The 22,212-nt window shown below is 40.6% G+C and overlaps 2 protein-coding genes across 10 annotated transcripts in view; both read right to left on the bottom strand.

Moving 5' to 3' along the window:
- Positions 1 to 2,096: 2,096 nt before the first annotated feature.
- On the bottom strand, positions 2,097 to 13,022 carry gfi1ab (growth factor independent 1A transcription repressor b). Its single transcript, XM_064989313.1, has 7 exons — positions 12,476 to 13,022; positions 5,126 to 5,338; positions 4,399 to 4,590; positions 3,663 to 4,072; positions 3,367 to 3,504; positions 3,090 to 3,255; positions 2,097 to 2,873 (listed from the first exon to the last, which is right to left on the bottom strand). The coding sequence occupies exons 2-7, from the start codon at positions 5,235 to 5,237 to the stop codon at positions 2,686 to 2,688; spliced, it is 1,206 nt and encodes a 401-aa protein (XP_064845385.1). The 5' UTR covers positions 5,238 to 5,338; positions 12,476 to 13,022; the 3' UTR covers positions 2,097 to 2,685.
- A 2,661-nt stretch (positions 13,023 to 15,683) lies between these two features.
- The window catches only part of LOC135556260 (ecotropic viral integration site 5 protein homolog), a 96,991-nt gene continuing 90,462 nt past the window's right edge, over positions 15,684 to 22,212 (bottom strand). For all 9 annotated transcript variants that reach the window (XM_064989304.1, XM_064989303.1, XM_064989308.1 and 6 more), the window contains 2 exons: positions 20,994 to 21,089; positions 15,684 to 18,507 (listed from right to left, as the gene is read on the bottom strand). In XM_064989304.1, coding sequence (XP_064845376.1) covers positions 18,199 to 18,507; positions 20,994 to 21,089 — 405 coding nt within the window. In that variant the 3' untranslated portion in view covers positions 15,684 to 18,198. The remainder of the gene's footprint in view (positions 18,508 to 20,993; positions 21,090 to 22,212) is intronic.

The following is a 22,212-nucleotide window of genomic DNA, read 5'->3' as shown; positions in this document are numbered from 1 at the left end:
AAAGACTCCTTACTGCCTTGGTAAAAACAAACCAAATGTATATAGGAGCTTTTGACAGATATATAGGAGACAGATATATAGGAGCTTTTTAGCAGCATCATGTACCCTAGGTCTGGGAGAAATTGAGTTTATTTTTCCCATGCCAATTTCCATGTAAAAATGATATTTTATTGCTTTCATCATGATAAAAAAAACATATTTTATGCCTGGATATCATTTAAAATTAGATTTAAAATTATAACTGTTAACTAAATATTTTAAGCATCTAATTATTTATTCAAACCGAAAATATTTGCTAAATAGATGACTAAGCTGTCAATCTAAAGCCTTAAAAAACTTTGTGGATCAGATAAAAACGAGAAGAAAACTAGATGTTTTGATTAATGAATAATGGGAGAACAGAAACCTTCCAGTCTGAAGGCACTTGAAGACCTTTGTGACACGACTTATTTTGTGGTCTCCTCTCAGATTTCGAGTAAAATAGCCAACGGCAAGAAAGCACTTTAAAGACCTATTACATGGAGTGGAGAATAAACTTTGCCGCTGTATAGGTACTTTTTCACATAGTCTTATTAAAAGAGACTTCAAATCAATTTGTGCTCAGTCAAGTTTTTCGATTAATATTACACACCCCAATGAATAGACAAGATAAATGTTTTCTATGAAGATTCACTGAAGGTTAACCAGGAGGACAATCCCTACACAGAGTGGAAATATAACAATAATGGATTATTCAGTTCAATGATTTGCCTAATATTAACAATATCACAGGTCTCCCTCCAAGACAGATGCATTTCAAGGGGTTGTATTCTGTCTATGAATGTATATGTGTTATTTGGACCAAAGATTTACTATAACGAATGCAGATCATCTGAACTCGAATGAAAAATAAGTTATGAATATTTACATTGGCAGTCCTAAGAATTCAGAATGACCTACAAGGTAAACCCCAATGTGCTGCCATTACTCAAAACTGTCGAAGAAGCCATCTATATCTGAGTACAGTTCATTAAAAATGATTACTCAAACCGATAGTCACTGTGACAATGTGTAGGGGGCCCACATTTGAGTTGAATCATTTTGAACATTTTGAGTAACGCCCTCACTAAGCAATGCCTCCAATATAATTTTCCAGTATGCCTTGCCTTTTCGAGTGAATGAATTGTAGTTACCACCCATGACGGTATTTGTTAATGGCATGAGACATGGTTATTGACATTTTCTGTCCTGTGGCCTTCACCAAGTGAGTTCCTAGGCGAATGTTATCAGTATAATTTAACTTAACTCTTAATTTAACTCTTTATGACAATACATGACATATTTCATGAGGCCATATTTTGAGACCTATCTTTACCCTAATGCAGTTGCCTGAAATTCATAGTTTACAGGCCACATAAGGCCTGGAAGAAAGGTTGCAAAATTCCAATATCTTTCCCAGAATTCCCAGATTCTCAATAAAAACTGGTTGAAAGATTTCCAGGAATCTTACAAAAGGATTTCTGGAAAACCTGCATAGGAAATCTACCAGCGTTTTGTTACCCTACCTGCAAATCACTGGCTTGCAAAGTGATGTTTATTCCTATTGGTATCCAAGCTGAGTTAGGATAGCCAACAGTTTAATTTTATTCACCAGCAATCTGCATTTATAATGACTGCCAGGTTTGGGAACAGTGGGAGGAGCCATTTAAATAGGAACAACCATTTCAGGAAAGGGTGCAACAATTCTAACTAAATGACTGGTTAGTTTAGAAAATGTTATGTTATTTATCTTGGTGTAGCATAAGATTAATCAATCAATCACTCAATGTACATGCAAAAAATATTTTTTTAAACAATTCCAAGAAATCGACCTGCAGGGCATGCTGAAAAAACAAATAGAGTTCATGTGACTTCTTATTTAGTGTTTAGTCAGTACCACAAACATTTGAAGTAATAATGACTTCAGTTGAGTTTGAGTTGAATTTACTAAAACTATTTGAGTTAAAATGTGAGTAAAAAATGTATTGGGGTTGACAGTGATATATATGTAATTGAGTAATCCGTGGCTTTTGCTGCTTGAAACACCTTGCAGTAGGCTACGAAACAAAATAAAATAAACAAAACTCTCAAAATATGTTGGATTACAGTTTTCATATTTTATTCAAATGATAATCTGGTCAATAAATAAGGTATAGTATGATAGTAAACAACATCTGGATATACAGTCTGGTTGATATAAAATACAAATGTGCAATTTGAATTGGAAGAACGAAAATGAAAAAAATGAAAACTTTTCTGGTTTATAAAATAAAAGCACAAACCTTTTGTTTATTAAATCACATAGCCTTGTTGTAGTGACTGTTGTGCCAGCATCCATGGCGTCCAACTGAAAACAAAGTGACATTCTTTAGACAAGGGCTGTTTTCCCAACTGTCCGTTGGAAATTGTTCGTCTGTTGTTTTTGTTTTTGCGCTTTCTTGGTGGTTATATTGCCTATCCGGTTATTTTGTACTAATATTTTGGGTTCAGATAATGTCCCTCCCTGGTTCAAACCGGTTTTGTCTTAACCAATACTGCACAAAAGCCTCTACAATACTCCACCAGTATGTCTTAGTCTAACATGTTTGAGGAATGGATAACTAGCTTATTTCCGGTTTCCAAAAAAAAGTGGTTTGTTGAATAGTGTTTGGTGTCCATTATTTGATTTTAGTTTGAGGCTTTTAGTCCATGCTGGGTTTCTTTGTGCCTTCTTAAGTCGACTTTTCTCTGGAATCCCTTGCCGCAGAGGTCGCATCCGAACGGTTTGAAGCCCGTGTGTTTCCGGCTGTGCGTTATGAGGTTGGAGCTCTGGCTGAAAGCTTTCCCACACACCTGGCATTTGTGCGGCTTCTCACCTGCATGACAAATGTACACATTAACCGTCATGTTACCTTTATTAGCCAAACCATATAGGCAAGCAAGCTGCTTTTATTTTATTGTATCCGGTCAGGTCAATTAGGCATGACTTATCACTATTAGCCGCATTGAGGTGGTCGTTTACGCAATGAACATATTTAGTGTTGCATCGAGGTATGTTTACTAATGCACTACAATTTCTGATGTATACTTGCCTGTGTGGATGAATGTGTGTTTCTTCATGTCTGATTTCTGGTGGAACCTCTTCCCGCAATACTGGCATGGATAAGGCCGTGTGTCCGAGTGGATGAGGAGGTGCGTAGAGAGAGTCGACGACCTTTTGAAGCTTTTACCACAGATTTTGCAATCAAAACTTCTTTCCTGTGGAAGTATACAGGCAAATATTAGTCTAAATCGGACACATATTGCTTGTTTGCGTTGAATAATCAGTGACAAACGAGACGAGAATAGTCTCGATTCTAGAATGATCACCTGAGAGTGCACAACTTTATGTTGCTCGAGGCTGACAGCATGTCCGAAGGTTTTGCCACATATATCACAACCATAGGGCCTCGTGCCACTGTGTGATCTGCGAACGTGAACCTCTAACCCATGGGGAGTCGAAAACACCTGCAGAGTTGTTTGAAATTCGTGAGGGTGATGGTGACAGGTTGATAAAGATAGTGATCATTATGCCGGAAAAAGTGTGTCCACAACCACAAATCCTCAAGCATGACATTGCAAGCATAAGATGTTTCAATCATCTACATTTGCATATATTATCTTACCTTGCTGCATTTGATGCACTTGTAGGCACCATTCAGAATGAGCCGTGAGCACAGAAGGTCAGACTCAGCCTTGATTTCTGAGCTTTTCCCCTGCAGGTTCCCTTCCGAGTACAACCCAACCCCGGGGGCGGTGGCTCTATCGAACAAACAGGCAGCGGCCCTGTAATCACTGTAATTTTCAGGTACCGGGCTTCCCTCGAAGAGGTTCGGTTCGATGGCCCGGTCACCATAGTAACCCAGAGCTGGGCTCCGGTCCAGGTCCATGGGATGGTGGTGCTGGTGGTGGAGACTTTGCTGGACCAGATGCCGAATGTCAGAACCAGAGTAACTGTTCCATGCATAGGGCCGGAATGGAACAGCAAAGGGTTGTGTCTCGTCCACGGAGGGAGACAGGGATTTATCAGAATCTACTGTTGAGTTGCAAATAAATATAATTGATTAGCGCGGTGTTCTTAACTCAGGATGGAGACAGGCAAACAGGATGTCCCGTCATCAAAATGGTGAAATTGTAATCACAAACGTTCAGTTCAAAGTAAACTCATGTTGATTTTCGATGTGATATGTCTGATGATGATTGTTTAACTATGTAAAATGAGGCTTTCACAAAACATCAAATTTCTTTTCAAATATTATTTTTTCGATAAACGTATGAAGAGGATCATTGCGCCTGCTACTATCTCCCATATCCAGGTATCTAAAGGCCTACATTTTAATGCACCACAGACTAGATCTCTACCTGGTGATGCTGAGGGCGATGGAGGCCGCCAGAAGTCTTCATAATCCGAGGCTGGACCGCACACACTGTCCCCACAGCTGAGCGGGGACTTGGAGAAATCAGCCGTGTCAGCCAGGTGAGAGTCCGGGGAGAACCCGCCTATGGCATCGCCGCCAGTCAAGGCATCCAAGTCCTCTGGAATCTTACTATTCTCTGTTTTAATTACAACGAGCAGTAGCCTATTAGAGTAGCCTTAGCTTACATAAGTATAACGACAAAAATACAACTTTGATAATGATAGCCTAACACTTTAATAATTATTCTTAGAAGACATAATATAAATACCGTTAATAATAGCCTAGAAATGTCAGCACAATTATATGTTATTAAGAATAACGATAGGATTTGCAAATTCATTCTATTGAGGTCAACGTAACTATCAAAATAAGGTAAACATTCCGATTTGCATACAGGATAAGCCTACATGGGCTATATATCTCTTTCAATTAACAGCTAGAATTTAAATTCTAAATCATAGTCTTATATTTATAATATATATTGCAGGTTCTTTTGAATGAAGCCATGCCTCAAAATATAGCCTAATAATTAGTACAAACAGACAAATAAAAGTGTATATTTATACCAACATAATTAGGCTACAGAAAAACGAATGAGGTTGTGCATTTGTATGAAATATGTACACCTCACACAACATCCAGACATTAACATGGAGATAACATCCACATACCCGCACATATATGAGCTAAGATAGTATCCAGTCGATTGTAGTCATCTTCAAGGGAGCGGGGCTGGTGGTAGCTGTGCGCCTTCTTACTTTTCACCAAGAAGGACCGAGGCATTTTCACTCTCCTTGTTCGACCTTTGCTAATATCCAAAATCACTGGCGATCCAACAGCAATCTGCTCCTCTGTTCCTGGGATGCGGTGCTGCTGTTTTATTCCTGAAAATATTAGAAGACTATTGGTTGACAATGTGTGGTCAACTTTAAGAGAGTTCTAGCTGGGGATGAAGCATGCGCACACGCCCTCTCCCGTCTGCCAGGTGTTGTGGGGACCTTTTAGGGACAGGTGCCTAAGCTAGAGGAAACTCCTCCTCAGTTTGCTGCCGCTCGGGGGGCTATGATTGGTCCGCCTCCAGAACCAACTGCTCCCCAGGCAGCTCCATCTCACGGATCAGCCTGAAGCTCTACTGGGGAAATTACAACCCATATCAATCCGGATAAGTGATACACTGCTTTATCAATGTGTTACTTAATCCCTCCCTATCCCTCGCTGCAGTACAGGACAGGGGAGAGAGGAAACGCGGTATGCAGCACCAGGGTGCCAGTCAGTCAGGGTTGCTATGGACCGTGCCACACGTTCGTCATCATGAGACATGTAGAATGTGCTTGATAATGGTACAGGATCCATATATTACCGTCATCGATTGCACATGAATGAGAATGAGAATGAGAAAATAGTAGGCGATGTATGGACGTGGATGTGACCAAATAGTCACGTCACAGAATATGTTTATTGTTTATAATATAGGATTATAATATAGGCTGTAGCATTTTGTAGAATGAAGAAATGTTGTTAAAAGACTCATGCATGATAACACTGCATCGGTATTGAATTGTTTTGCGTCCTTCACAAGTGTATTTTCAACCATCAATTTGGTCGGTGTCTCCATACATACAGGCTATATTTGATAACTGCAGACAACTGCACACGTCTGCCTGCGGTGCCACCAGAGTTTCGTATTTCCTGCATTATTATAATATGCTCAGTGAGTAAACAGATACGTCTGTTCTCTGTCTGCACAGTGGGACCGCTGATGACCTGTTCTGGCCCAATTACGCACAGAACAATAAGGCATGCAGCGAGCGCATTCAGCTGGAGCTCACACGCCAGACAACCAGTGGGACCGAGACTATCTGTACGTCACATTTAGAATGTTTCAACCAGCCGCTGGCCCGTGCCATTCAGAATAATTTAAATTGTTGTATTGGTGCAGTGAAAATACATAATTTCAATGTCCAAACATGACAGACCTTTTCATTTGATAAACATTTCACATGAAATTATTAACATACAAAACATATGTATAGGCCTGTATTGTCTTTGAAACGACGTAGAAAATACGACAACGTAATTAAATTATTAAGAACAAATAAAGAAAAACGAAATAGCAATGTTGGTACGATTTGCCGGGCCTATAGCAGATACCATTTAGGCTACAAAGACTAAATAATTGATTAGGCCTATTCGTTTATGAACTTTGAAGTGAGACAATAAAGTGGTGACAGAAATAGACTTAAAACATTGAATAGTCACTCTTTTTGGTTTAAGACCAGGCTCATATGACATGACATAGCATGTTTTCAGTTAATTCTCTGTCAGTTAATGCAGAAGTATTCTATCAGGCGCAGGAAGGCAGGCAGGTCCTCCAGACCATGATACAGTAGAAAAAACAGTGACTTGCAGGAAATCAAAGCGCCATATGCCCTCTGTCGATTAGAAACATCACCGCTGCATCCGGACCTTGCATTCGGTTGGAGGAGATAAGACAGGCTACCGATAAAAACACAAGATACACTGACGTGAGTTAACCATTGCCCAAATTGTGGTGCAATTTGACTTTCTATGGCACATAGCAGCCTAGAAAATCTATTCAACTCATCAAACCACAAACGTTATTTGAAATGCTTAGCATAATCCAAGCAAATCATTAAGGTATAAGTACATTAGCCTATTTCAATGGAAAAACGTTGAATGCAATTAAATATAGACTTGTAATTTAACATAATAGCACAAACAAATCTAAGAGTTGAGGTTATAAAATCCGATAGGCCACCCAAAATCTTATGAATGCCTTTGGCAACACCAATGCAAGGCCTATCAGTTATTTTTGTTTGTTTACATGAATAAACATACATTATGAGGCCAATTATCATTATTCAGCAGCAGGCCTATACATTCAATGTTTTGTAGTTACATCTCTTTCCACAATGGGAGCAGTGGTAGGTTTTATCCCCTCCTGTGTCCTGTCATGAATAATCAGGCCCCCCAACTTGGTAAAACTCTTTCAACACAAGGAGCATTGGTAGTAGAGCGTTTCTTGCGTCTTTCCCTATTCAAACTAAATAACCAGTCATCTAATTCATTTGTTTGACCTCTATGCACCGTTTATGAAACAGGTCCTTGTTGTATTTTTCCAGATGTTTTGTAATTATGGGTTATCAGCTGTTTTATGTGCATAAGGTTTTCTGTAATAGGCACATTTATTTTATGGAGTAGGGTACAAAGAAATATAATTGCTGAAATATTTCTAATTCCTAGGCTAACTTCTTTGTTTTTAAAACATGAATGGTTTGCCTATTGAAATGTTCAATATAATCCCAAAATTGAAGGATTGAATCAATGACACTGGCTCGGTTTCCATCCAACTGACGATATATTTCCATGCAAATATTCACAAATCCACATAAAAACAATATTAAGATTTTCTCACCACACTAAATAGAATAGGGGGTTCAAACTCAAACTCACATTCAATTCTTGCAAATATGTACAAAAAGCATTTCCGCAGATTTTGTGCGTTTTTGTGTGGCTTAATTAGCGTGAAAAGACACATTTTTGTGTGATTTCTTTCATAGGAAAATACATTTTTTGGGGGAAAACTTTGGAACAATCTTTTGAAAGTTGTTAGAACAATGCATGATGGGAAATAGTGTTCTACACTGCCTTTTTGTGGGTGCCCCAAATGTATGTATATATAAAAACAAACATGCTAACAACCCAACATTGTCAATCAACCAGGTAGTCACCAAAATAATTATAATAATAGTAGCCTTACGTTGTTGTTTTTTTTAATCAATGCCAAAACTATGCTTATCTTTCAAAAACAAGGACATTTCTAAGTGACCCCAAACTTTTGAAGTGTATATGCTTCTAGATATGTGTTATGTATTTGATGTATTAATGCAGTGCTCACCCCCTGCTAAAATAAAGGTTAAATCAAATAAGTAATAGTAAACTTGAGTTCTAACTGATTTTGTTGTTGTTGTACCGCAATAGTGGTAGAGAGTAAGTTGACATGTGGGAGCCAACTTAGAAGACACCACATTCAAGTACTCCATCCCCCACTCATTCAAATGTAGGAACTGGCTTCTCCAGTCTGACCCCTCTGCTGTCTCTGGCTCCACCCCCACCCCCACCAGGTCATCTAGAGGTGTGAAGGTTAGTACCTTTTATGTAGGGAGGCTAATGATTCATCATGTATGACATTCATGGAGTGTGTAAACTTAAATTGTCTATTGCCATAGCATTTTCATTATGTTCTCTATAGTTATGTACTTGGAAATGTATAAATTGAACAATTCAGCCTCTTGGGTACATTTGGGCAAATTTGTGAAGGACACCTGGGAGACTTGATACAAAATATTATGTAGAGGTCTCATTCTTGAATGTATCAAACTTTACACACAGACTGCTGTCTTCTTGTGGACAACATCTAACTTACACCCATCTTCCTAGGTAAATGTAAGGCCTTACTTTTGCATTTCAAAAATGATGCAAAAATAAATAAATATAGAAAATGCATGTTTTTTTGTTTGTTTGATCTTTCACCAGATCTAATGTGTTATATTATCCTACATGAATTGCACATTTCCATAAACTTCAAAGTGTTTCCTTTCAAATGGTACCAATAATATGCATGTCCTTGCTTCAGGTCCAGAGCTACAGACAGTTAGATTTGGGGATGTCATTTTAGGCGGAAATTGAGATTAAGGGCTCGATTCTCAAGAAGTATTAAAAAGGGTTTATTTACAACCTATTGGGGTAGAAGATGTTAGGAATAGTGGCATATGAGAGTCTGAAATGAATTTAAATACCATAATAACCTTAAGCTATGTTCAATGTCAACAAACATTTCCAGTGAGAAATGTTCAGTCAGAAGCCATTCAGACTGAAGCTATGGGTTTCACAGCCCTATAATAAAACAAGTTATATCACCTTAAACATAGTTTATTTACAACCTCTGGGGTATAACATGTTGGGCAAAGTGATATAGGAGACTTGACTTCAGTCTTCACCAATGAGAACCAAGAGGTGCCGAGCTTCGTCCGTCATGACTGGGAAAGGCCTCGATTCTAGGCCGTAGAAAATCCTACATCCATCTCATTAGATCAGAACAGGATGGATCAACAGATCATATTACTGGTTTGCATCCTAAAAAAGGATATTTGTGTTTTGCTACGTAACACACTTACATGATTTGCCTACCCATATGATGTGGATGATTGTCAGGTTATTTGATATAGAACACCATGTTTGTAATAACACTTTAAACAGGCAGTTTGTAAATGTGTAGAATGTGTTGGTTTTGGATCCACACTGGTAAGTTAACGTATGTAAATTACACAGTCACAGAGGATTTTCTTCTGAATAACTGGTCAGGGCATAACACTTTCCATTCAGCTTCAGGCAACTTTGATGTAAAGGCTTGATCACACCTGTAGTGATTACTTCTATCCATCATGCCCATTGTTGCTTATCCATTGTTCACTAGATATATCAATGTAATTACACCCAACACAATGTTGAAAAACAGAACGCTTCCCACCACTAAATCACATAACTAGACGTGAGCTGGACGTGATCCCAACGCTGCCACCAATGTAACGAAAGAATGTGAAAGCTACAACAGGGACTCCAAGCAGGGCTAATACGTGGTAAAGTGAGCTCTAACAGCTGTTGCCATGAAAGCCTAGTAGACCTATGGGCTGAGGCAGTAGGCCTACAATGCTGACATATGCCTTGTTACAATATCCTAAGTTTATAACATGATTGACATGACCTTAATAATCATCATGAAATGGCCTTGGAAGTGCCATAAGTGTAAGTCAACATAATTCATGATCTTGCATGAACCTGTTTAACTGCAATGATATGGCTTAATTGATCATAGTCCAGACTCCTTATAGTTGCAAATGCCATGCAGTTGCACCAGGGGAATTTAAACCAAACATACTTTTTTTGCAGTTCCTTGTTTCCCCACATTTATTGATGAATTAATTTCCCATTATGAAAATGTATCCCCATTCCCCAATCAAATATCAACACCACAACAACAACAACGCTAGACAAATACAGTTTTTACAACATGGTTGATTAACAATATTGGGTTGTTAACACGTTTGTTATTTTATATAAATGTGGGACAAAAAAAAGGTTGTGTCCAAAATGCATTACTCCAATAACTTTCAGAAAAATGTTCCAAAGTTTTTGTACCCAAAAATATATCTTCCTATGAATTTAAGTCGCACAAAAATGTGTGTATTTTCCTAAAGAAATAAGTTACACAAACATGTTTTATTTTCACACGAATTAAGCCACACACAAAAAATCAGCAGAAATACTTTTGATACATATTTGCACAAATTGAGTGTGAGATTGTGTTGCAAACCAATAAAGTGAGTAGTCCCGCGCTGGTATTCGCACGTGCTTTCTAGCCAACAGCTCAAAGACACTGTGCTGGTCTAGCCTACATGACGCGACTATTTTTATTTGTCAAATGGCAGCCTAACATCTATGATCATGCCACCAGAATGCGACCCTCGATATTTATTGTAAAGGAGCGTCAAACGCCAAGTCACCACGTGACTCCAAGTTGACTTTGATTTGATGGCTTTATTATATAAATATTTGGCATGAAATAGTTTCCACCAACATTTTTCGCGTAATACATTTTACCGACACAAAAAGATCCCACCTGGTTTAGTGTATTTTGTTTTGTCAGGCCTGTCATGACATTTTTTATCCAACGTCTACTTTACCCACATAAAAAGGTTGGATGCATATAGTTCAGTAGCTTCACGTGTTGTATTGTGCCATGGATCCAGCACGCATTTTCAAATGAAAGGAGAAGATTAACGAAGTTTGACACACTTCTTCAACAGAGGTGAAGGCCATTATGTTCATTACATGCAGCCACTAGCTAGGTTTCCATCCAATTGGCGACATATTTAGATGCGATTTTTCTGAAATCTGCATAAAACAACATGCGCATTTTCCCACCAGAGATGTGTTTTATTCAAATTGATTTGTTGCGGACAAAAGGCTGTGCGCATAAAGTGCACATTACATTTCCATGTTCCGAATAAAAAGTGAAATGGGTTTCCCATCACATTTTCTACTCTACTGATGGCTTTGTCACAAACAATGTTGAGTTATATAGCGAACGTGCCCACTCTGGTCTTGGCATATGTGCTCTAGCCAACAGCTCCCAGATACAGTGCAGGTAGCCTCCCTACATAATAAGATTACTATGGTTATTAAAGGCAGCCAAGCCTCGATCATCAGCATCAAGCACATCAACGTGCACTTCCACCACCCTGTGAAGTTCATAATTTATTTCATCTGTAGCCTAATAAACGGCACGATTTCTGGAATCATAGCGGGAGGACCACACAACAAATATTCGCAAGAACATCTTTCGCCAAATGGATGAAAAACCTAGCTTACGTTACTGAGTCATAAATGTACAGCCAACTTCAGGGTATTCTAATAAAGGAAATTAAATACTTTTTTCGTCAACAAAAATGAAAACAGCATGTGCTAGGCTATACATTGGGACAGCGTGCTGTTTTGATGCAACTCATCCACATGTTAAGTTAAAAGGCTCAAATGTGTTATTATCAATAATGAGACTAAAAGTGTGCATGTTGTAGCCAATCTAGCTAGTTTGAATCCCTGAGCCGACAACGTAAACAATCTATCGATGTGCCCTTGAGCAAGGCACTTAACTCTAATTGCTCCACGGGCGCCGTTGATAATGGCAGACCTTTGATAATGACCCCACTATCGTAGGGTGTCTCAGGGAGAGTTAGGATATGCAACAAAACAACAACACATTTCCAATTCACACATGCATATTAATACACTTGTACATGTGTGAAATAGGACAAATATAAGCACCCACCTAAAAACATATTGTAATATTATCCCCATGTGCGTCCCCTTTAGGCGGTATACTATACCATTGGTTTAAACATTTATAGGTTGACAAGTCACAGAGCAGGTTCAAGACATACCAGAGTTCAAGCGTAATGAAAAGCTTCTCAGACTTGTCAGAACAACCCGGGTCCAGCGCCGCTGAAGGATCTTATGTTGTTGTCACAAAGTTGCTTTGCTAGACACGCAGCTCTGAAAGTTGCTCTCTTAAAAGCAGCAGAATGATTTACTTCCTGAATGTTATTTCAGACACTTCTAGATTTATGCAGATGAAAGGGGAATCGTGTTTGAGCATCACCTACTGACAGCGCTATATCAAACTAAGCTCTACAGTGAATCTCGTCAAATTGGCATATACAAATTAATATAGTTTAATAAGGGCCACAAAGTGCTGTATAATTATTTTATGTGTTATCCAATGGCCGGTGTACGATTTAACTGTACAATTTAACCCCCCTCCCCCCAAAAAAATCTAAAGAAAACAAGTATGCCTAATGCATTTGACTTTAATGGTATACAGCTCTGGAAAAAATTAGAGACCATTGCAAAATGATCAGTTTCTCTGATTTTACTATTTATAGGTATGTGTTTGGGTAAAATTAACATTTTTGTTTTAATCTTTAAACTTCTGACAACATTTCTCCCAAATCCCCCCCCCCCCCCCAAATATTGTAATTTAGAGCATTTATTTGCAGAAAATGACAACTGGTCAAAATAACAAAAAAGATGCAGTGTTGTCAGACCTCAAATAATACACTGTGGCTTGTAGGCCTCTCCAGGTCTCTCACCCACTGTGTGAAATTTGGTGGAGGATAAGTGGTGATCTGGAGGTGCTTCAGCAAGACTGGAATCGGGCAGATTTGTCTTTGTGAAAGACACATGAATCAAGCCACGTACAAGGTTGGTTGTCCTGGAAGAAAACTTGCTTCCTTCTGCTCTGACAATGTTCCCCAACTCTGAGGATTGGTTTTTCCAGCAGGACAATGCTCCATCTCACACAGCCAGGTCAATCAAGGTGGGGATGGAGGACCACCAGATCAAGAACCTGTCATGGCCAGCCCAATCTCCAAACCTGAACCCCATTGAAAACCTCTGGAATGTGATCAAGAGGAAGATGGTTGGTCACAAGCCATCAAACAAAGCCGAGCTGCTTGAATTTTTGCGCTAGCAGTGGCATAGTCACCCAACATCAATGTGAAAGACTGGTGGAGAGTATTCCAAGACGCATGAAAGCTGTGATTGAAAATCAACATTATTCCACCAAATATTGATTTCTGAACTCTTCCTAAGTTAAAATATTAGTATTGTGTTGTTTAAAAATGAATATGAAATTATTTGGTGGCTGACTAAATTTTGCCCCATTGTATACTTCCCGAAACGTTTGAGCCAAGTTAAACAATTTAAAGGCAATACTACCAAATACTAATTGAGTGTATGTAAACTTCTGACCCACTGGGAATATGATGAAAGAAATAAAATATGAAATATATAATTCTCTACTACTATTCTGACATTACTCATTCTTAAAATAAAGTGGTGATCATAACTGACCTAAGAAAGGGAATGTTTACTAGGATTAAATGTCAGGAATTGTGAAAAATTGAATCTAAATGTATTTGGCTAAGGTGTATGTAAACTTCTGACTTCAACTGTATGTATGTATGTATGTATGTATGTATGTATGTATGTATGTACAGCTCGACCCTGGGTCTCGACCCCGCCCTGTGCAACTGGGTACTGGACTTCCTGACGGGCCGCCCCTAGGTGGTGAGGGTAGGCAAGAACATCTCCACCCCGCTGATCCTCAACACTGGGGCCCCACAAGGGTGCGTTCTGAGCCCTCTCCTGTACTCCCTGTTCACCCACGACTGCGTGTCCACGCACGCCTCCAACTCAATCATTACGTTTGCGGACGACACAACAGTGGTAGGCTTGATTACCAACAACGACGAGACGGCCTACAGGGAGGTGAGGGCCCTTGGAGTGTGCTGTCAGGAACCCATAACCTCATGCTCAACGTCAACAAAACTAAGGAGATGATTGTGGACTTCAGGAAACAGCAGAGGGAACACCCCCCTATCCACATCGATGGAACAGTGGTGGAGAGGGTAGTACGTTTTAAGTTCCTCGGCATACACATCACAGACAAACTAAATTGGTCCACCCACACAGACAGCATCGTGAAGAAGGCGCAGCAGCGCCTCTTCAACCTCAGGAGGCTGAAGAAATTCAGCTTGTCACCAAAAGCACTCACAAACCTCTACAGATGCACAATCGAGAGCATCCTGGTGGGCTGCATCACCGCCTGGTACGGCAACTGCTCCGCCCACAACCGTAAGGCTCTCCAGAGGGTAGTGAGGTCTGCACAACGCATCACCGGGGGCAAACTACCTGCCCTCCAGGACACCTACACCACCCGATGTTACAGGAAGGCCATAAAGATCATCAAGGACAACAACCACCCGAGCCACTGCCTGTTCACCCCGCTATCATCCAGAAGGCGAGGTCAGTACAGGTGCATCAAAGCTGGGACCGAGAGACTGAAAAACAGCTTCTATCTCAAGGCCATCAGACTGTTAAACAGCAACCACTAACATTGAGTGGCTGCTGCCAACACACTGACTCAACTCCAGCCACTTTAATAATGGGAATTGATGGGAAATGATGTAAAATATATCACTAGCCACTTTAAACAATGCTACCTAATATAATGTTTACATACCCTACATTATTCATCTCATATGTATATACTGTACTCTATATCATCCACTGCATCTTTATGTAATACATGTATCACTAGCCACTTTAACTATGCCACTTTGTTTACATACTCATCTCATATGTATATACTGTACTCGATACCATCTACTGTATCTTGCCTATGCTGCTCTGTACCATCACTCATTCATATATCTTTATGTACATATTCTTTATCCCCTTACACTTGTGTATAAGACAGTAGTTTTGGAATTGTTAGTTAGATTACTTGTTGGTTATTACTGCATTGTCGGAACTAGAAGCACAAGCATTTCGCTACACTCACATTAATATCTGCTAACCATGTGTATGTGACAAATAAAATTTGATGTGTGTATGTATATAAACATACACACACGGAAATAGCACATCACTAATGCAACCCAAAACTATTGAGGTTATTTTAGAAATTGGAAACCAATGACATGATAGTGCACTAGAAGTGAGAAAGGAATTGTATATGCTCTACCATGGTGACTACTACTGCACATCTGCAATCACCATTTATAACATTAACATAACAAAACTAAAAACAGTTATCAAATAGTTAGTTTATTTGTGACGTCACACACATCAATCTCACATACATGAGTGTGATAAGTATTATTCCATAGTGTTAACGGTTGGCTGCCTTATGTAGACTACTCTTCTAAAATGCATTTTATTCCCTCAAAGTGCCAAGACTGCGTCATAATACCTCTCCAAATATGGATACCATCTATCGTAGTATTTAACCAGGTAATATCACAACAGTATCACAAAAACCCATCTCAACAGTGCTTTCTGAATAGAAAGACACTTGGCTGATAAATTGTGGATCTAATGTCTTAAAGGGCCACTGTGGTCAAAAATGACCAAATCTAGCTATTATCAGCTTTCCCTTGTTCTGGTCATTTTTCAACCTCGAGGAAGGAGGCTGTCTGTTTTAGTGTTATGATAATCCTGATAATGAATCAATGTAATTCATCCCTTATGAAATGGAGTGGTGCTTATTTCTCTGGCAGGCAGAGCCTACGGTTTACAGTTGCAGCCTGGTCCCAGATCTGTCATTCCAAGGCATCACAATGACCACAGGAGTTATAGGCTATACAGCACAAACTGATTTGGTACCAGGCCTATACAACGGCTCCTACACTTTGGTAACACTTGACACAATGCACTTTGCTTCGTTCACATAGGAAACAAAACAGGACATGTCTTAGGATGCGTCCCAAATGGCACCCTATTCCTACATTGTGCACTACTTTCATCCAGGGCTCTGGTCAGAAGACGTGCACTGTATAGGGAATAGTTGACCATTTAACTAACATTTAAAATGATCTTCTTAGTATTTTCAGATAGAAGTGTTGTTCACTCTTATGCTAACTTGATTCCCAGAATGCAGTATATTATGTTTCCTTGGCTTGCCATTCATTTTGTGCGAAAGAACATAGCAATACCTCTGTTTAATGTTATTGGTGTTCATACAAGATTCAGATCACAGATCTCTGTCCTCATACTCTTCATTATGTCCCGTAATTTTTGTATTTTATTAACAGACTAGGATGCCCACCTTAGAAAGAGCAGTACTTTAAAATCAGCCCTCTAAATCTGAGATGGTTGGTTCACTTAAGTTAGGTACATGCTTTCATTAACCAGCATGCTGAAATGTATTCTAATCCATGAAATTATGCAATGATCCTACATCAGTCCTTCCTCCAAAGGGAAAATCATCCTGCCAGAGAAGATAAGTATGAGATAAGAAAACACGTACAGTACATTGATTGGCTACGTTCCCATTTTCTACCCTCCTCGTGGAGTGTGGACTCGCACATTCCCCCGCATGGATTTAAAAGAAATGCATTGGTGCAAGGAATAATGCTGGAAACTCCCTTCAGCCATGCTTGCACCAATCAAATGCATTTAACAAGTATGAGGGATGGTGAACGAGTGCTCACTTCTGGAGAAGGGTAGAGAATCGGAACGCAGCCCATGTTTGTGGAAAAAATGTCTGTTAATCAGTTATCCATGGGTCTTGACCACACTAAGAGTGATATGTCACTTCCAGTCCAAAAATACAATACATTATAAACATTAGATATGCAATAATTCATTAGATACATATTTTCAAGTCCCCCCAAAAAATAACTATTTACATATACTGTATATACACATACTGGATTCCCATTGACCTTCGGATACGGGAGGTTGTATTTCCGTGTCCCAAATGGCACCCTATCCCCTTTAAAGTGCACTACTTTTGACCAGGGCCCACAGGGTTCCTGTCAAAAGTAGTGTACTATATAGGGAATAGGGTGCCATTTGGGACACACCCACAGTTAATGTTTGTTACTGGGGCTCTTTAACTATGTTCAATAGAAACATCACTCTCCAGTACATCATTCCCTCCGTATGATAAAGACAGACACAAAATGGCTCAATACATTTTTGATGGTTCACTTAAAAATGCGATAAAACAAATAAAACTGATTGAATGAAGTGTCATCGTCACCATAAAGCGTAAAACATTCTATTGCACAGTCTCTCTGTGTGTTGTGTCTGTTGTACCATGGTTGGTGTTGTGGGGCTGAGGGAGAGCCCGTAGTTTGGTTGCCTAGATTGGGTAACCCCCATCCACTCCCCTGGTGGTCAGTCTGGCTCTGTGGAGCTCAGGAAGCTAAAGAGCCTTCATGTTGTCCTTCTCTGATCCATCCACTTGGGGATCAGACCAGAGCAACTCACTGATATGATCCTCCTCAATCTGGTTTTGGCAAAACAAGAATAAAGCAAACTGAGTAACACAAAGAAAACAACCAACTCCACCACAGGTGTGATTCTGCGATGACTTCACTTGATGACAAAGATGACATGTTCCACTCCAAGCTTCCAAAGATTCCATTCCAAGAAGCTCCCTACGTTGGAGTCCCATAGACAGACTTAGACGTCATGCTCCTGAGGAGTGTGGCTTGCTACCATGGACACCACCTCTGCCCCACTGCATTAGATCAGAACAGCCCTGATCAGCCTCCAGGAGGCCAGCGATGGTGCCCATGACCCAGTTACCGGGTCACACGGTGGTGTGTTTGTGGGTGCCATTGGGAGGCACAGAGAGAACCAGACCCTCTCCATCATCATCCCCCTCACTGTCTGTATCCCCCAGCCTATTATTCAGATCCAGGGAGGGGTGAAGCCTGATGAGGCTGGTGTGGCTGCTACTGCTCTGCTGAGGGTCCAGGTGGGAGGGGGTCTTGCCTGCGTCTTCGTCTGAGGATTGGTACGACTCGTCGTCTGGTATGTAGTGATTGACGATGCGGATCCTGTCAAAACTGGGCTGATTGGACATGCTGCCTGCCCTCTGGCCTTTTAAGCAGCGGATCTGTGGAGACAGACGAGGGGCATTTAACAGGGGCGCATGCGGAGTGTAATGGGGACAGATACATACATCGCCACGGAAAAAGCCCCTGAAAACATTTGAGTTGTTGCTCTTTATGGAAACCACATGCACAAACTACAACAAAGACAGGGGTCAACACTAATGAAAACATCCGTTCTGAAATATCGACAATGGGAGGAGATGGATTTCTAAACGCATGCAAGAGGCACGTTCACACCCATTGGTAGACGTGTGTTCATTTGCTGATCATGCTCCTCCCTTCCACAAAACAATTACACATCATATATTCGGTATTGGCTGCAAAACTAGTGAAAGGTGGGTCAGATAGGTCAGGTTAAAATGTTGTTCTGGACCACACCTGCCCTGCCTAGAAGTCACCTTGATCAACCTGCCTCACAAAGACAGACATGTAGGGATAGAGACCCACTTAGAGAAATGACTCAATTTAGTTCTTGTACCGGTACATGTCACTTTCCTTAAATACCAGGGCTTTAAAAAACGACTAATTTATGACAGAGATCAGTGATTTCAAACTACAGTTTGACTGACACAAGTGTGCAAAGAAAGTTAAGGGCTAAAAGCCAAGAGCCATTTGAGACGTCTTTTTGATCCTGAGAGAGATTAGTCAACTTTGGTTTCGAGCAACTCTCTGTGGCTGACTGTAAAACCCAGCACTCTTATGAGAATGTGTGATTGAAATAGCAAATTGTGGGCGGCACACTTTTACCCCTTCTTCCTTGCCTTGGTCTGTCTACACTGAGCCTTTTCTTTCACTTCTGCTCTTCTGCAGTCACCAAGAAATGCAGAAATTGGGCCTAATAATTACCCAATGACAAAAATGGAATAACTAGAATATATATGTCTCTATATTTTACCTATCCTGCTACTTTTTTTTGTCTTTTAAATCCTTATAACCATATTTCATCTTCTGTGTGCAAATAAAAACAAATTCAGTAGTCTTGTCAGTATGTCCTGCTAACTGTAGCATCTCCAGGATTAGATATCTCAGGTCATGTGGTTATGGGGGAGGGGTTTATACATCCAGATCATGGCTATGTGGTCAATTCTTGTCACTCAGAACCTTTCACCACCAACACTTCAGAAAGCATGATTCACAGCTTCACAGCCACCCATTCTTCAGCACCCCCTGACCACACCAACATCCCTGGTTGTGTCCCAAATGGCATCTTATTCTCTATATATTTGTATGTATTATTGACTGTATGTTCGTTTTTCTCCATGTGTAACTCTTTGTTGTATGCGTCGAACTGCTTTGCTTTATCTTGGCCAGGTCGCAATTGTAAATGAGAACTTGTTCTCAACTTGCCTACCTGGTTAAATAAAGGTGAAATTTATATATAATTTTTAATATAGTGCAATTCCCTATATAGTGCACTACTTTTGAAATAGTGCTCTATATAGGGAATAGGGTGAAATTTGGGATGCAACGGAGTACAGCCCAGAGGAGAGGTGGGGATTCTGTTCTGATCAACCTGCCTCACTGTTTGCCTCCACGCCTGCCTGACCGACAGTTTGCCTGGCTAACTGACTGCCTGACTGACTGACTGACTGACTGTGACTGACTGCCTGGCTGGCTGCACAGTCTTGATAGGAGACCCAGAGCGACACAATGCATGATTTAGTGCAGCTCAGTTCAACCACAAGCCTACCAGCCTTTTGTTGTCCTCTTTTTGTTTTTTTTAGGAGGAGATAAAAATCTGACTACATCCTCCCTGGTAAATCATTGATTTGCTGGAAGAAAACAAGCTGCTAAGTTCTACTTCTCTTTTCTGTTATTTTCCTTCAGGAGGGCTGGGGTTCTACAACTCTTTTCACATATAAGAGTTGTTTATAAAATGTGCCAAATGTCATATCACAATACCGTGCACATACATTACACAGACTAAAAGGGTGCATCATGTTCTGCATATATAATCCTACAACAGAATCCTACATTCAGGCCTGATCAGGTCTTTGTATTATATGAAGGACACTATTCTGATCAAAGATGGCCCACTCTGCTGAAGTGATTGTGTCAAAGTCAAACCGGCATACCTGTAGCTGATCTTGCAGATGTCTATTTATGTGATGAAATTCATAACCTTCAAATCCTTGATCTAGCTATTCAGATGACAATAGCCAGCTGTGGTGTACACAGAGGAGCACAAGTAGTTTATGAGACTCCATTCTGTTCAATCTGGGTCCTACACTGCTCTCTCAGTATGGTAAAGAGTGGGGTTTAGCGTTCAAATAATAGAGTTACAGGAGTGGGGTGTGTGCTGGTACATCAACACCCTCAGCGCAGGAAGCTTATGGGCGTAGTTTACACTTCTACAGTTGGCTTCAAAATAGACAAATCTGAGCAAAAACATGAGAAATATAGCTAACAAAATCGTCTCTGAAAACAACCGGTACAAGCGGTGTTTGTTATTCCCCTGGTTCAGTATTCCCCTGTTGTAACTGCTCACCTCATGTTTGAGCTCAGCTATCTGGTCCTTCAGATCTCGGATGTACTGACTGGAGTCTGTGTTGTTCAGCTGGCCCTGGACCTTCCCTTCTTCTTTCTGTAGAAACAAAGAGAAAACATTTCTCAAAGCATAGCTTATCATTGTTCCTCTAAGCACAAGACCACTGGAGAGGCGATAATACGTTTGTGACACTGTGGACAATTTAAATGTTGGAATCCTTGAACTGTTACAAGGGCAAATTGATAAGCAGGTTGGGTTGCGAGGGAGGTAGACAACTACCACCAGACAAGAGACACTAGAGCTATATCATTGGAAAACTTGCATAACAGAAGCATCCTAGAAGATATGTACAGAGTGGCCGTTGACTTAGTAAAAGATGGAGGGGGGGCCTAGCTAAACTAACAAGGTACATATAGTCGTTGGTATCGTTTTCCTCTTTGGGCCCTGGGGATGAGCCAAGTAACAGTCAAACATGACACGTGCTGTTTACCTTCCTCAGCGCAGACAGCTGCAGCAGTAGGAGACACACATACCCCATTATAAACCTGAAATGATTCCTGCCTAAAGCCTAGTTTATAAGAGAGAGAGACATTGTCACTGGCTGAGGGTTCAGGCTAACCACAACCTGCAACGTGGGAACAGGGGAGGGGGAAAATGGGGAAGATGTAAAACGCAGGGGTGGGTTGGGTGAGGTAGTGAGGTGAGAACCACCTCTGTCTGACCCAACACCTCACAATGTATACAACGCTCTCGATTCCTGTGGTCAGGTCAGGGTTGAGAGGTTGAGGGTGTAGGCCTAGGATCCTGATAAGCTGCTGACAATGTGAGATCTAAGCAAGCAGCTGTTCTTCCTGGAATCCGTGTTTTTCTTGAGGCCCCCCCCCTCTCCTGACAGAGCTAGCTAGTGATAAGGGAGAGGCAGTTAATAAGACTTCCTCGTACTCAGCTGTGTGAATCACCAGGTGCCAAGTTGTGGCGAGGGGGTTAGGGACTGTGGCCAGGGACATCAAATGTCTTAAGTCGTGGGGTGCATCCCAAATGGTACCCAATTCCCTATATACTGCACTACATTTGAGCAGAGACTATGGGCAGCCATGTATGGAGAATATTGTACCATTTGGGCCACAGCCATGGCTCGCCTGACTGCATCCCTCCAGGTCTACACAACACCTCCCCCTCCCCCGTAGGTGGTTGTTGTCATTGTTGTTTGTTTGTCCTC

The sequence above is a fragment of the Oncorhynchus masou genome, chromosome 15, assembly GCF_036934945.1.
Source record: "Oncorhynchus masou masou isolate Uvic2021 chromosome 15, UVic_Omas_1.1, whole genome shotgun sequence".
In the NCBI taxonomy this organism is placed as follows: Eukaryota; Metazoa; Chordata; class Actinopteri; order Salmoniformes; family Salmonidae; genus Oncorhynchus; species Oncorhynchus masou.
This window is presented reverse-complemented; position numbering and strand designations above follow the sequence as displayed.

Excerpts from the sequence above, each read along its gene's own strand:
- gfi1ab (XM_064989313.1), bottom strand. The coding sequence starts at position 5,237 with ATGCCTCGGTCCTTCTTGGTGAAAAGTAAGAAGGCGCACAGCTACCAC. Across the intron at positions 3,505-3,662 it reads AGTGCATCAAATGCAGCAAG|GTGTTTTCGACTCCCCATGG; the intron begins GTAAGATAATAT and ends ACAACTCTGCAG. Across the intron at positions 3,256-3,366 it reads ATAAAGTTGTGCACTCTCAG|GAAAGAAGTTTTGATTGCAA; the intron begins GTGATCATTCTA and ends ATACTTCCACAG.